Source organism: Abramis brama, assembly GCF_963993115.1.
Source record: "Abramis brama genome assembly, chromosome: 12".
Classification (NCBI taxonomy): Eukaryota; Metazoa; Chordata; class Actinopteri; order Cypriniformes; family Leuciscidae; genus Abramis; species Abramis brama.
Window position 1 is genome coordinate 35,250,726 of NC_139974.1, and position 14,555 is coordinate 35,265,280.

Below are 14,555 nucleotides of genomic sequence, written 5' to 3' on the forward strand. Positions count from 1 at the left end.
CTCTCTCTTCCTCTGTATAGTCCTGTCGACGTGGGCTGGAGTTCCCATGATACCTTAATTAAGTCTTACGGTACCCACTCAAGTATCACAAAACCTATAATATCTTGATACCACTCATTTTGTTTGGATGTGTCGTTACTGCTGGGGATGTTCTCATGTTGTTTTTATTCTTGACAGTTTAGACACATGATAAAATGTATATATAGGACAGATTAAATTGATCAGAAGTGACTGTCTTGAAGAGATTGATATGGATGGGCTGTTATTGCTGAGGATGTTTTGGTGTTGTATTAATTCTTGACAGTTTACACACACACAACATAATTATTAATATTATGGTAACACATATGTATTATTAATATTATGGTTTGATATCATAAGTTAACATTAACTATCAATTAAAAATACCCATAAAGAATGTATTGATCTGTATTAAACGTTCATGTTAATTTCAACATTTACTAATAAATTATTAAACAAGTTCTGTATCTGTATATATTATTTAATGGACCCGAGTTAAAAATGAACATTTGTATTTTTATTAACTAACATTAACAAAGATTAATAAATACTGTAACACATGTCTATCTCATTGTTATTGATAGTTCATGCATTAACAAAAATATAAATCAATGAATACATTACAAAAATATAAAAATACATTATTATTAGTATTACACAAGTATAAATTGTTTCTATTATTATTATTATTAGTAGTAGTGGTAGTAGTAGTAGTAGTAGTAGTAGTAGTAACAACACCAACTAATAATAATAACAACTAATAACAATAACAACTTTAATTTTATGAATAATAATAGTAATATATCTTTCAGTAAGGGCTATCTTCACTAAAAGTTAGGTTTGCAATAAAATAATAAGCAATACAATGGCATCTTGTGGAATTCATCCGACTGTGTTCCTTACAAAAATAAAACAAACAAAAAAACTAGCATCATGTCAAGAAGCATGACACTTAGGTCTGGTTTTCACTCTTGGTTCCTCCTTGGTTCCGTGATGTTTGAGCCATTCAAACCAGTATACCAAGCAACATGCAAACAAAGTGGAACATCACATCACACATCGCATGCCTTTGCTCTCTTCTGGAGATTCACAAGTCACTCACACTACAGTCTCTCAACAAAACGCCAAAACATCCCTTTAACAAGTTCCTAAGGCATTATAATTGAAATGCAGTTTCCATCACGGCTGACTCTCCTCTAGTTCTCAACTACAAAGCCCAAGAGCAGTCTCGATCTGTAATACTGAGAAGCTAGCAGAGTCTTGGGAGGGCAGAGAGCGCTGATCAACACAAGATGACCGTGTTTAGGCTGCTAGATATCTGTCAGAGCAGCTGTTGTACTTCAGAGGGCCCTAGTCAGGACGTTTCCATCAGAGCTTTACTAAGGAAGCCTCGCATTTCTGAGTTCTTTTCTCCTAATTGTGAGATATAAACTTGCAAATGCGACTTATAAAGTCCAATTGTGAGGCAACATTCTAACACCATATTTCCCCTGATCTGACATTTTCCGAAAGTATGGTTACTCAGACAGCACACAAATAGCTCTGCTTACTTGAGGTGCACAGAATACTTGATTAACAATAGAATTTGAGGTTAGCATGCATGTAGCTATTATGAGCGGAACAAGTACACATACATACTGGGCCTAAATTAGACCTGTTTAAGAACTGTATACAAATATTTCCCTCAAAGTATCACTAAGCAATGCATTCTGTGGATGCTGGAGGATAACTGAGATGCCAAATAGATGTTTTTGCCCAAAAAGTCTTAGATGCCATTACAATTTTTTGATAACTACACTTTTTTTGTTTTTTGCGTTGTGAAAGTGCACCACAAAAATGCTCCCTAGATAGGCAGCACACAATATTTTATAACACAGCTATTTTGTCTGCTGTTTTTGACAGCGTTAAGCTGCTGGAGAGCATTGAAGATGCTGATGGAGATGTGATGACCCATGTAGATCCAGGCTAACGGATGGAGACTGTTTGATAATAGTGTTGTTTACTCTGCACTTCCAAATGTCACCAGGCATTCCCGCAAAAAAAGCCAGCAGCCAGGTAATGACGTTATGATGAGGGACAAAAATTGATAAATGTAGATTAGGAAACATTGATTTACAGCTTTAGGTCTGGCTGACATAGATATGAGCAATCAATTATTATTCCATTCACGTCTGTCACTCTTCTGTTCTCTTAGGAAGAAACATATTCAGAAATGGCACAGTATATTTTAAAGAACAGTGAGTTGTAAAATGTATGACGTGCATTTTAGAAAAGTGTGCTACTGTAACCATCATAAGATAACACTTTATTTTACAGTGTCTTTGTTACATGTAGTTACTATGAATTATGCATAATTACAAGCAACTAACCCTAAACCAAATCAAACCAAAACCTAATCCTAACCCTATACATGTAGTTGCTTAATATTACTCAGTACTTAAATGTATAATTACAGTGTAACAAGGACACCTTAAAATAAAGGGTTATACTTTATTTTAAGGTGTCTGTGTTACAGTGTAATTATATATTTAAGTACTGAGTAATATTAAGCAACTACATGTACTTACTATAGGGTTAGGGTAGGATTAGGATTTGGTTGAGGGTTAGTTGCATGTAATTATGCATAATTTATTGTTTAAGTACATGTAACAAGGATACTGTAAAATAAAGTGTAACCAAAATTAATAAAAGAATTGGGTGAACTAGATAATCCACAACATTCAATGGTGTAGGCTTAAAAGAATAGTTCACCCAAAAAATATATAACAGTGTAATTATACAAATAAGTACTAAGTAATATTAATTAACAACATGTACTTACTTTACAGTAATATGGTTAAGGGTTTGGTTTAGGGTTAGTTGCTTGTAATTATGCATCATTTACAGTTATTACTATAGGAAGTACATGTCAGATGTGCAACAGGGACACTGTAAAATAAAGTGTTACAGACTTTCTATGTTATATTTTGGAGAATGTTGGTAACCAAACAGATTTAGTCGTCGCTGACTTCCACAAACACACTGAGACATTTCTCGAATGATTTTCTTTTATGTTTCACAAGAAGTTATACAGGTTCGGAATGACCTGAGGGTTTTCAATTTGGGGTAAACCATCACTATGAATGATTGTAACTTGTGACCGCTGGTACAAAAACTACAGATTTAACACCCACTAAGGCGACCCAGTAACTGCAGAGCCTCTGTGCCCTTTAACAAGACACTTTACAGGGACACTGTCTCAACAGTTACTGCATTGCAAGTCATTTCGGATCTGGAAAGTGGTTAGATGAAACACAAATAAAAAGCTATCAGATTCATCCGTCAAATCTTCAATAACCGACAGCAGCTTTTATGTCTGGGTGGAGAGCGGAGCATTTGAGTCATGCGTCGAAAAGTGGCGGTCGTGGTGGAGAAGGGTGACTGGATCTAAAACCTTCAGATTACACACAGCTCACCGAAAACACACGGAAACCCGTTTGTGCAGTGCAGAGCAGCCCTCTCACACTGTATGACATGACAGACAATAGTCCGGTTCAGACCGCACTGCGCAGGTTTTCAGAGAATGCAGTTGTGAGTCCTAAATATTTACAGGTGTGCGCTCTGTTATAGAATGCGGTTGTCACTCCCGTAAATAGCTGAACTCTGTGTGAATGGATCCATATTAAGGACTCAAATTCAGGATTGACAACCGTATTCTGCTGCTGTGTGAATGTGGCCTTTAAGATGTTTTTATAAAAAAAAAAAAAAAATCACTTTAGTCACTAAGGCTGCATTTAAAACAGTAATATTGGGAAATATTTATACAATGTAAAATAAGTGTTTCCTGTTTTGATCAATTTTTATATCATAACTTATTCCTGTGATGGTCTTCAGTGTCACATGATCCTTCAGAAATAATAATAATAGTGTGCTGATTTGGGCTGAAGAAAACAGTTGTGCTAGTTAATATTTGTGGAAACTGTTATTATGTTTTATTTGTTTTTTTCCCGCCAGGATTCTTTGATGAATAGAAGGTTCAAAAAAACATTTTTTTTTTTTATAGATTTCTTTTGTAACAATGTAAAAGTCTTTACTGTCACTTTTGATCATTGAAATACATTGTTGCTGAAGTATGTATTAATTCCTTTTTTTTTTTTTACGCCCACAAACTTGAGCTCAGTGATTATAAAAGTATATAATAAAAGGCTCTTCATTTGAAAAAGATTGCAGACAATTAAATAGAGCAGACACACTTCTAACTGTGACATTTATTCTGTTGCAATGATGACTCCCATTATGTGTGCATTAAAGTTATCATGATTTCTGACTTTAAAACGTTCTCTCCTGTACTTTTCCCTCTACTTATTATAGTATTCCTTTTAGCTCTGCAGTTTTTAGAACTGGCATTGCTTCCACCTTGCCTCCCTGTACCCAATGCTCAATGCCCCTGACTGTGCAGAACTGTGCCTGATGGGCAGCGCTGTTCTCTGCATGTGTGTGTGTGTGTGTGTGTTTCTGGCACACTCTCTTTAACTGGTGTCAGTAGTTTCTGGCAGCCAGCAGTGTGTGGTCCAGCTCCTGTGTGACTGTAACTGGCCTATGGCTCTACTCTCTCTGCCCCACATCGCTCATTCCTCAGGGCTATTCTCCATCTCCCAGCATCCTCTTCGCCTGCCATGCATATCAATCACTTTAATGGGGTGTGCTTTCCGATGAAAAAAAAAAACAAAAAACACTCAGCTAAGCTAAAGTGGGTCAGTATCCTTTCATTGGTGACACTGCTGAGGGGAGGGGAGGAATGACAAGGGAAAACGATCAAGAGAGATAAACATGTAGATAGAAAGATACATAGAGAGAGAGAGATGCACAGGACACGAGTCCTCGAACAGGGGGTCCGAGCAGCTGGTGGGCCTGTAGTGGCCTTTCATGTCCATTAAGTGAAAAGAGAGCACAGGGTCAATATAACAAGAGGCAGCACAAGTCATTAACCTGGATAGCTAAAAGCCACATCACAGATTGAATGCTCAGTGTCTATCCTTTCAGAGTTGACACATATCTAATCAATATGGACTCAAAACATTAGCTTGTACTAGATAATGAAGAAATAATAAATATGATGAACATAACAAACAAAAGCTAAAGTGCTTAAGCTTTTTACCACTATTCACGCTTATGCACGTCAACCCAATAGTTATTTTAGCTATAAATAATTTAGTAATTTTTAGCCTTTGGTGGTGAATCGAGAAAATCTACTGGCCACAAAAAAAACTGTATAGTGCTTTTCATAAAATATATATAAAATTGTATATAAATATGTATATAAATATATATATATATATATATATATATATATATATATATATATATATATATTATTATAATTTTTTATAATTTTTAGATTTATATGAGTAAAAAGGGTCATCATGTCACTTGCGGCATCGTATTATGATAAGAAAAAGAGTTTTATTCCTCATATTTTAATTTTCAGGAGAATAATCTAAGACATTTTATACATATGTGTCACCAAAACTGCATTTATATGATCAAAATTAAAGTCAAAACAGTGTCAAAACTGTATTTTAATACATTTTACAAGTTTAATGTAATTTAAGTTGAAATGACTAAGTTGATTGTACTTAGAAATTTAAGGCAGCAACTTTTTTTCTTCAGTGTGTATATTTAAATATATAGTTTTTACTTGCTAAATTTATCATCATTTTCCACACTTCCCCTGATGCCTCTTTGATAACCACTGCTTTAGTGAGATTAAAATTCATAATCACAGAAAACTGTGCATCAATGCTTTATACTATACCTGGGAGAAATCCCAAGCCAGACAAACCCTGACGCATTATTCATACCATGATATATTAAACACCTGGTCCACCATCTGCTTTCGTACAAAAACCACACACTATGAAGGAAAGTTCAGCCAACAGCGTAAGCGGACACAATGTTACGATACTACCTTAAAGAAATCTTTACAACAAAGTAATTAGCCCTTAACAGATTGTTTCTGATCTTTCTTTATCTGTAGCATCTAGCATATGTGGAACAGATGGAATACTGACCTTCTAGAGAGCAACCAAACACTTCAAGCTGTGTTCGACAACAATATTCTGGATGTATGGCATCATATGTTCTAGCTACTTGACTGCATGAGATGATAGCTAGGCCCCGCCTTAAAGTCGCTGAGATGTGAAGTGTGGTGTCGAAGGGTAAAGATAGCACTCACCGGTTCTTTAGCTTTCTGCGCTAACACTGCAAAGGTGGACAGCTTGCTGCACAGACATTTGGTGTGGGAGACTGCCGGCGATGGGAGCGTTTGGCAGCTCTCTGCGTCCCAGTTTTCTTCGCCAGCCTCTCTGTTGATAGGATATAGCGACAACACACACAAACACACACACAGGAAAAAAGAGAATGAATTAATTGGGTCACTCCATGAGTGAGAAGAGGAGAGGCCGTAGTGAATAGAACAGTACCACGAGAACTAGTCGATGACAACCGCACTCCAAATGCTCTCGGCCACAACGGCCCTCAAGTCCACCAGTCTTGCTTTTATAATGGGCCGTCATATTCATCTAGTCTTTTTGTAAATATATGCTTGTCATACACACTTTCAGGGTCTCATTCTCTTACACAATGTTCTCAAAATGTCTTTCAGAAGCGCTCAAATTCCCGTTGCTTACCTTTTACACTGCCGATTATAATCAAGTGATTGTTGAAAGTCCTACTTTCATTTATTTCTTATTTCTTTCATTCATCCTTGAACAATCCATTTAACAGTGTGCATATATATAGATTATAGTTCGGAGTCAGTACGAATTTTTTATATATACTTTTAATCATAGCCAGAGTGTGTGTAAATCTGGGCAAGGCAAGACCACAAACATCCCCCAAACCCAAATGGTACACACACACATGCACACATGCGTGCACACGCGCACACACACACACACACACACACACACACACACACACACACACACACACACACACACACACACACACACACCTAACATGCTTAACTGTGATGATGGGAACTTAAGGTTCTCTCACATATGCACGTCTTTTTGTCTTTTGTTTTTTTTAAACAATAGAGGGAAATGAAGGGGGAATCATGTATCAAAGCATTTGTTAAACGCAAACTGTAAATCTTCATGTTGATCCTCAGATTAATCTCACTGCTGAGGCCAGATGGTCGGACTAAGAGGAACTTCCAATTATGGATTCAGCCAATAGTGTACAACAAAAAGTGCAACGAAATAAATATGTGTGACATTCTGTTCAAAAATTCAAGTTCACAGCCTAGTCAAGTCATATAAGTCCAGTTAAATGAAACTGTACATAACCTGTCAGGTGTTGGGTCATTTTTCCAGGATTAATGGTGGAACAATAAATAAGGGAATTTCATCTCCAATGAAATTTTGGAGTTTATAAGTTAAGTTCATAAAGGTCTCTCTTTTGTAGAATCCTTTTATTTTAATATTGGTACTTTTATTTTGTGGACTAAAAACAAACTAACAAACATGTGTATTAAATGCACATCTCAAATAACGAGTCTATAAGCCCGGAAAGTCTACTCATTCAGCAAAAATAGAGATACAATCCACCAATAATGTATAATTAAAGAATACATAAATTAGGACAGAAATTCCCAAGATTAATTAAAAAGGGGCTATATAAATAAATAGACCTTCCTGTAATTATTCATGACTATATTCATTAACATTTTACGTTCCCTCAAGGTCAAGGTTGTTTAATCAAACATTTTGGGGCAAATTCACTAAACATTTGAGTCACTTTTGTGTACAGTATTTCAGTGCAAAACTCTGCATCTTATTCTCTAACCAGTCACAATCCAGCTTCAGCCAATTCAATTTTTTTTCAGTGTCAACATGAATTCCATGTAAATTAGGCTTGTTATAGATTGAGCCATATTCACAAATGTCTCTTAAATTGCTTGGCACAATTAACGCTGCATTTTTACCGCCTGTAGAAAATTGTTTAAAAGATACGTTTGTGTAAATTTCTTTAAGCCATTATGCCAGCAGCGATTCATCAAATGATGATCAAATGATAGAAAGGCACATTATAATCAGGCATTTATCCAGATTCGTGCCAGATCACGGTAGTCTGCAGCATCCTTCACAGTCTCGCTTAGCCAGAACTTCAGACTGACGGCAGATCATCTGAGCTCCATAGCAGCTTTCATTGGCCAAGGACCGCCTATAACATTTAAAGCAACCAATCACAGTTTGTTTTGTTCAGCGTCATGTTTAGGAGAGTGGAAATGTAAAGTCAATGACCCTGCAATAACAGATCGCTGTGTAAAACTCTTGGATGCCTTTTAAAGTCTATGCTGCGACCTTCACATGTTGCATATCCAGCATTTAGTTGATCCTGATAAGCGCTTATTGTCACAGTTGTAAACACAATGGCTTTCTTCTTCCGTGACAGAGTTTGGCATCACGACAGCTTTGTTTCCAGGTGGCCGATAAAGAACGCGGCACATGTCTCCAGGAAATCCTGGAGAATTCAACCAATCAGATGAGGACTTCAAAACTCCCAAAGAGTTTCCAATTTTGCCTGCCTTATGCATCAGACATTCTGTACATCCTTCCCAATCTAGTACTCAGAACTGCATGATGGGAATTGCATTGTGCAAATTTAATTGGGCTTGGGCTAATCAATGCTAAAACAATGCTAGACGTGTGAACAATTCATTCCTAGTGTAAGAGTCTTGTGAAATAGAAGTGAAACAAAAGCATCCTTGCAATAAACCTGCTCAGAAGCAACACAACATCACATCTGTACACCTTCATTTTCAAAACTCTCTCTCTCATAAACATGCAGCATTCATTTCTTTAACACATATACTCCCACAGCAAGCACTCAATAAATAAAAACCCATCTAATGCAATGTAAGTGCAATCTTTCTCTAGCCTTGATCTGCAGATTGACACTTTAGAGGCAAGCTGATCTGAGGCGACTCCTAGTCAAAGTCTCCGACGCCAACAGAAACAAAAGTTGAGTCGACAGACGTGAATGGAATTCTGGGTATTTCTGGTTAGGCTAGGATCAAGCACAGAGCATCAGGTGCAAACCTTCCGGGGATATTAATCAACAGCAGGAGCATGTGAGATAAGAGATAGAGGGGATGGTGAAACATTGTTTGGCAGGCAAGACAGATACTTAGATCAAAATACATCCAATTACTGAACTCTTGGAATGAGTCAGGTACACTCTCCAGACAACATCATTTACAGTCCTTTGGGACATTATCTATCTTTTATAAAATATTATACCTACTGAAAAGCTGTTGCATTTGGGATGGTGGGCACCAGTAGTGGTTGATCGAAGGTTGATGCTGATATTTTAGAAAGCAGGGTGGCCGATATTTAACTAATGAAGACGGGGAATGGGGTCGCTGTGTGTCAGGCGCTGGCGTTCTCAGAGCAGTCAAAATTAAAGTCCCGCTTCCAACGCAATATTTGCAAAGAAATTCAAATATCTACCGATATATCGGCAAATAGACCACTAGTCACCAGTACGGGATGCTGGTGTCTAAGAGTCGACCAATATTGTTTTTGTTTTTTTGATGGCCGATTAAGCCAAAATATATGACATCACACTTTGTAATTTAAAGAAAGTACACATGCATAACAATTGTTGAAATGACAGTACAATAAACAATAATATGCAAAATAAACATTTATACTTTCATACTGTCAAAATAGTCCAGCTTTCAGCACATTGGCCAAACAGAAAAACACCAGCCAATACCGGTAACCCCCCCCCCAAAACAGCAGATATCGGCCATGGTAACATATTGGTCGACCACTACTGGTGTCCCCACCAGGCTTCTTAACTAGCTTACACTAACACAATTTCTCATTCGTCTAGTTCAAATGATAGAGCATGGCACTAGTGATGGCAAGATCATGGTATCGATCTCCATGGAATGCATGAAGTTATAAAATGTGTACCTTAAATGCAATGTATTTTGTTCTGAATAAAAGTGCATGAGAAACGCATTCATATATATATATATATATATATATATATATATATATATAAAAACTTTAGCATTACCCTCTGAGATCATCAATGCACCACAGCTCCACCAAGAACATCATGGCGGCACCAAACCTAATTTCAGCAGGGCTAATTCCAGAAAAAACACTCATTTGCGTAACACAATTTACACCACCTCTTTACACTAGCTATTAGCCAGAATTGTAAACAAACTCTCTGAAGGTTTATCTCTCATGCATTTATCAATAGCTAGACATTTTTCCTCTCACACTGTCCTGCACACAAAAGCAAATATGCATGCTAAAAGCAAGGGCAAGCAGGCCAACATATGGAGAATGAAATGCCACAGCAGTCATTTTTCACCCTTTGGTATATGAGTGCGGCTCCATTATTTAATTAGCACATGCTGTGATAGGTTTAATGAACCAGCAGCGCGCTCCCTTCCCCATCAATGGCCCAGCCCGTGATTGTGTTTAGGCCTCTGATTAAATGACCAGATCTGCCGTGACAGTAGTCTGGTTCTGGTGGTGGTGGTGGGGTGGTGGGGGGGATGGGGGGGTAATCTTCAGATTACAGAACAGACCAAATTGACTTTGTCCCCTTTTGTTTTTAATATCCACTACAAGATGAGCTCCTTCAAACCACAGGATGAAAACACGAGATAAACGTCGGTGATAGGGAGCAAGCTGTGGCGGATTTAAGGAGCCATCGTCTTGACGTGTCTACCAAGAAGACTGAAAATACGCCTTAAACAAACAAATTGAACATGGATTCTAACAGCTAATCCGTGTGAGGAACAGTTTTATTTTGGGAAGGCAATTAATTGTAATCTGGTTATAGGCACCTGCGTTATGAGCTAAATATGTGCTATATGATTATAGGATAATTAAAACCAAGAAAGTGATGTAAAAGGAGGAAGAGAGAGATAAAAGACTGATAATTAGCTCTAAAAAAGTATTAAGGAGAGGATATATTACATGACAAGATGAATCAATCTGGCATATCCTTTTCACTATACAACAGAAGAATTTAACTAATGGATTAAGTAAGGACACCTTTAGGGAAGCTCTGAAAATCGAAGGCGGAATGACTGAGAAACCTCATTCTTAAAATGAAACATAAATGTAACAAACTTACATTGAGTTACATTGAGTTACACACACACATTGAGTTTCGGGACTGGACCTTGGAGCAGTGGAAGAAGATTGCCTGGTCCGATGAGTCCCGTTTTCTTTTACATCACATGGACGGCCATGTACGCGTGTGCCGTTTACTTGGGGAACTTATGGCACAGGAATGCACTGTGGGATGATGACAAGCCGTTGGAAGAAGGGTGATGCTCTGGGCAACGTTCTGCTGGGAAACTCTGGGTCCAGCCATTCATGTGGATGTAAATTTGACAATTGCTACCTACCTAAACATTGTTGCAAACCAGGTACACCCCTCCATGACAATGGTGTTCACTAGTGGAAGTGGCCTCTTTAAGCAGGATAATGCACCCTGCCACACTGCACACATTGTTCAGGAATGGTTTGAGGAACATGATGAAGAGTTCAAGGTGTTGCCCTGGCCTCCAAATTCCCCAGATTTCAGTCCAATTGAGCATCTGTGGGATGTGCTGGACAAACAAATTTGAGCCACTGCGGCTCCACATTGCAACCAACAAGTCTGGCACTGCTAATGTCTTGGTGCCAGATACCACAGGGGTCTTGCTAAGTCCATGCCTCACACGGAAGACCAACAGCGTATTAGGCAGGCGGTCATAATGTTTTGGCTGATTGGTGTGTATATATATAGTTCAGTCATGAAACTGTAACCAAGCACTGATTGGTTCTTCTAACCCTGTGGCATTAGCCAATCAGGTGTACTTCCTAATCCACATAGAAATATATTTCTTACCCTAGCCTGTGCCACTTGTAGAGATCTACTAAGGGGATTCTTATATATTCTTGCAGCAGCATAGCTCTATAGGCACAAGTGGCCTGATATTCGTGGAACAAAAAAACAGCACAGTGTTACATTGATTTTATCTGACAGTTCAATAAACAAGAAGTTAATACTGAGTAACTTATAGTTTAGATACATCATTGTCAGTTTCTTTGTCTGTTTTTGCTCCACACATAAAAGGAAAAAAAAGCTTTTGCCACCTCTGTGTTTTCTATAATGGCAGGCGAACACTTACAGGACTCATTCATTAAGACAGTGGCTGAGTCCAAAATCGCATACTCTGATTAGGTACTTTGAATAAGTACACAAGCACTTAAAAGTTTGGGGTCAGTTAGATTATTTAATGTTTTTAAAAGAAGTATCTTCTTCTCACCAAGGCTGCATTTATTTGATAAAAAACAATAAATAAATAAAAAACAGTAATATTGTGAAATATTATGACAATGTAAAATTACTGTTTTCTATTTTAATATATTTTAAACTCTAATTTATTCCTGTGATCAAAGCTGAATTTTCAGCATCATTACTCCAGTCTTCAGTGTCACATGATCCTTCAGAAATCATTATAATACGATGATTTGATGCTCAAGAAACACTTATTATTATTATCAATGTTGAAATTTTCAGTGTACAATTTTTTTTCCAAAATTCTTTGATGAATAGAAAGTTCAAAAGAACAGCATTTATTTAAAATAGAATATTTTCTAACATTATAAATGTCTTTACTGTAACTTTTGATCAGTTTAACTCATCCTTGATGAATAAAAGTATTGATTTATTTTATTTCTTTCCCCAAAAAATAAAATTAAAATTCTTACTGACCCCAAACTTTTGAATGGTAGTGTTTAATGTTACAAAAGCTTTAGATTTCAGATAAATGCTGTTCTTTTGAACTTTCTATTCATCATAGCATCATGAAATAAAAATGTAAATAACTGTTTTCAACATTGATAATAATCATAAATGTTTCTTGAGTATCAAATCATCTTATTAGAATGATTTCTGAAGGATCATGTGACACTGAAGACTGGAGTAATGATTCTGAAAATTCAGCTTTGATCACAGGAATAAATGACACTTTACTGTATATTCACATAGAAAACAGCTGTTTTAAATTGGAATAATATTTCACAATATTACTGTTTTTGTTTGTATTTTTAATCAAATAAATGCAGCCTTGGTGAGCAGAAGATACTTCTTTTAAAAACATGAAAAATCTTACTGACCCCAAACCTTTGAACGGTAGTGTATTTATATATATATATATATATATATATATATGAATCAGCTAATCAGGGTAAAACTTACTGTCACGTGGAATTAAGAGAAGCCTACAATAACACAAATAGTTGTTACAGCAAATATGTTCTTTATTAAGTTTTTTTTTTTTTTTTTTTTAAGTGTTTCCTCCAGCGTACCACAGTCTGCAATCAAAAGTCAGGAATTTCTAATTAAATTCTTCAAAGATCAAAGTATATGGACTATGCTATCCACATTGATTGAATAGCTACTCACACTGAATGTCAAACAAATTCTAATTTGCCCAAGGAATCTTTGGAGAAATTCCTGAGACAACATTGAAACTTCAAAACGAAAGCTACCTCTCTGAGCAATATTTTTTCCTCTGAGTATGATCCCTCAGATATAGTGTAGAAAGAAACAAACTGAAGCATTGACAGTGTTTTCCAACACTCTTCCCACAAGTACAAAGGATCAATTCCTTGACCGCAAAAGCACAAACTTACACTTCAGAAAAACTAAAAATGCTTTTGATTCTGCATTGCTATGCTCCCAAAAAACATCATATTGTCGGATGGCGTGGAAAGTGCATGTCATTGGCCTCTAACCATTGCTTTCCTGATGATAATTGTTAAGCTTCTTTAGAGAGATTAGCTTTCCACCTGGTGCACTGATGGGAATGATTCCAAGCAGGTTAACAATGCGTGTAACTACCGGCCCTGCACAACTGGTGTCACAGCTTCATGAAACAACATCCAAAGAGTATATTCTCATGATGTTGAATCAAGTTAGGGTGTTAAAAAGACATTTCTCCTTCATAATCTGATCAAATAACCCATCGAATGCAAACGAGGATAAACCAGAGCAAGAAACTTCACAACAGTCAACTAGAGCAATTCTGTGCACACAAAACTATAGAAACCACAGCAGACACACATTCACGTTTTTGGCCTGTTATATCTCATGGTTTATAAGGAGATTAAGATCTTCAAATGTTCCTCATATTTAATTCACTAATGCATTGATACAAATACTCACAGGGAAGATTTATTTCAGGGAAAAGGTTTTTACATGATTAAAAACAACCCATTTGAGGGATGATCTTTGACTTTTCTGTCTCTCTCTCCTACAAAAGCTTTGACATACAAACTATACCTTCTATTTATCAGTCTCCTGCATGAACATATCTCTAGACTAGTTTTTAACTGTTGAAAAAATGTTAAATATGTATGTACTCACCACGGTGGTGTAGTCTAATTCCACACAGATGCTATATATAAGCAGACAGACGATTGCTGAGACTCAATCTGTTTGTGCTTCGATTGACACAC

General features: G+C 36.8%; 1 protein-coding gene across 1 annotated transcript in view; it reads right to left on the reverse strand.

Annotated features, from left to right (window-relative positions):
- Positions 1–14,555, reverse strand: part of adgrb2 (adhesion G protein-coupled receptor B2) — a 295,002-nt gene that overhangs the window by 66,364 nt on the left and 214,083 nt on the right. Inside the window, exon 16 of the mRNA XM_084131293.1 lies at positions 6,236–6,365. Coding sequence (XP_083987419.1) covers positions 6,236–6,365 — 130 coding nt within the window. The remainder of the gene's footprint in view (positions 1–6,235; positions 6,366–14,555) is intronic.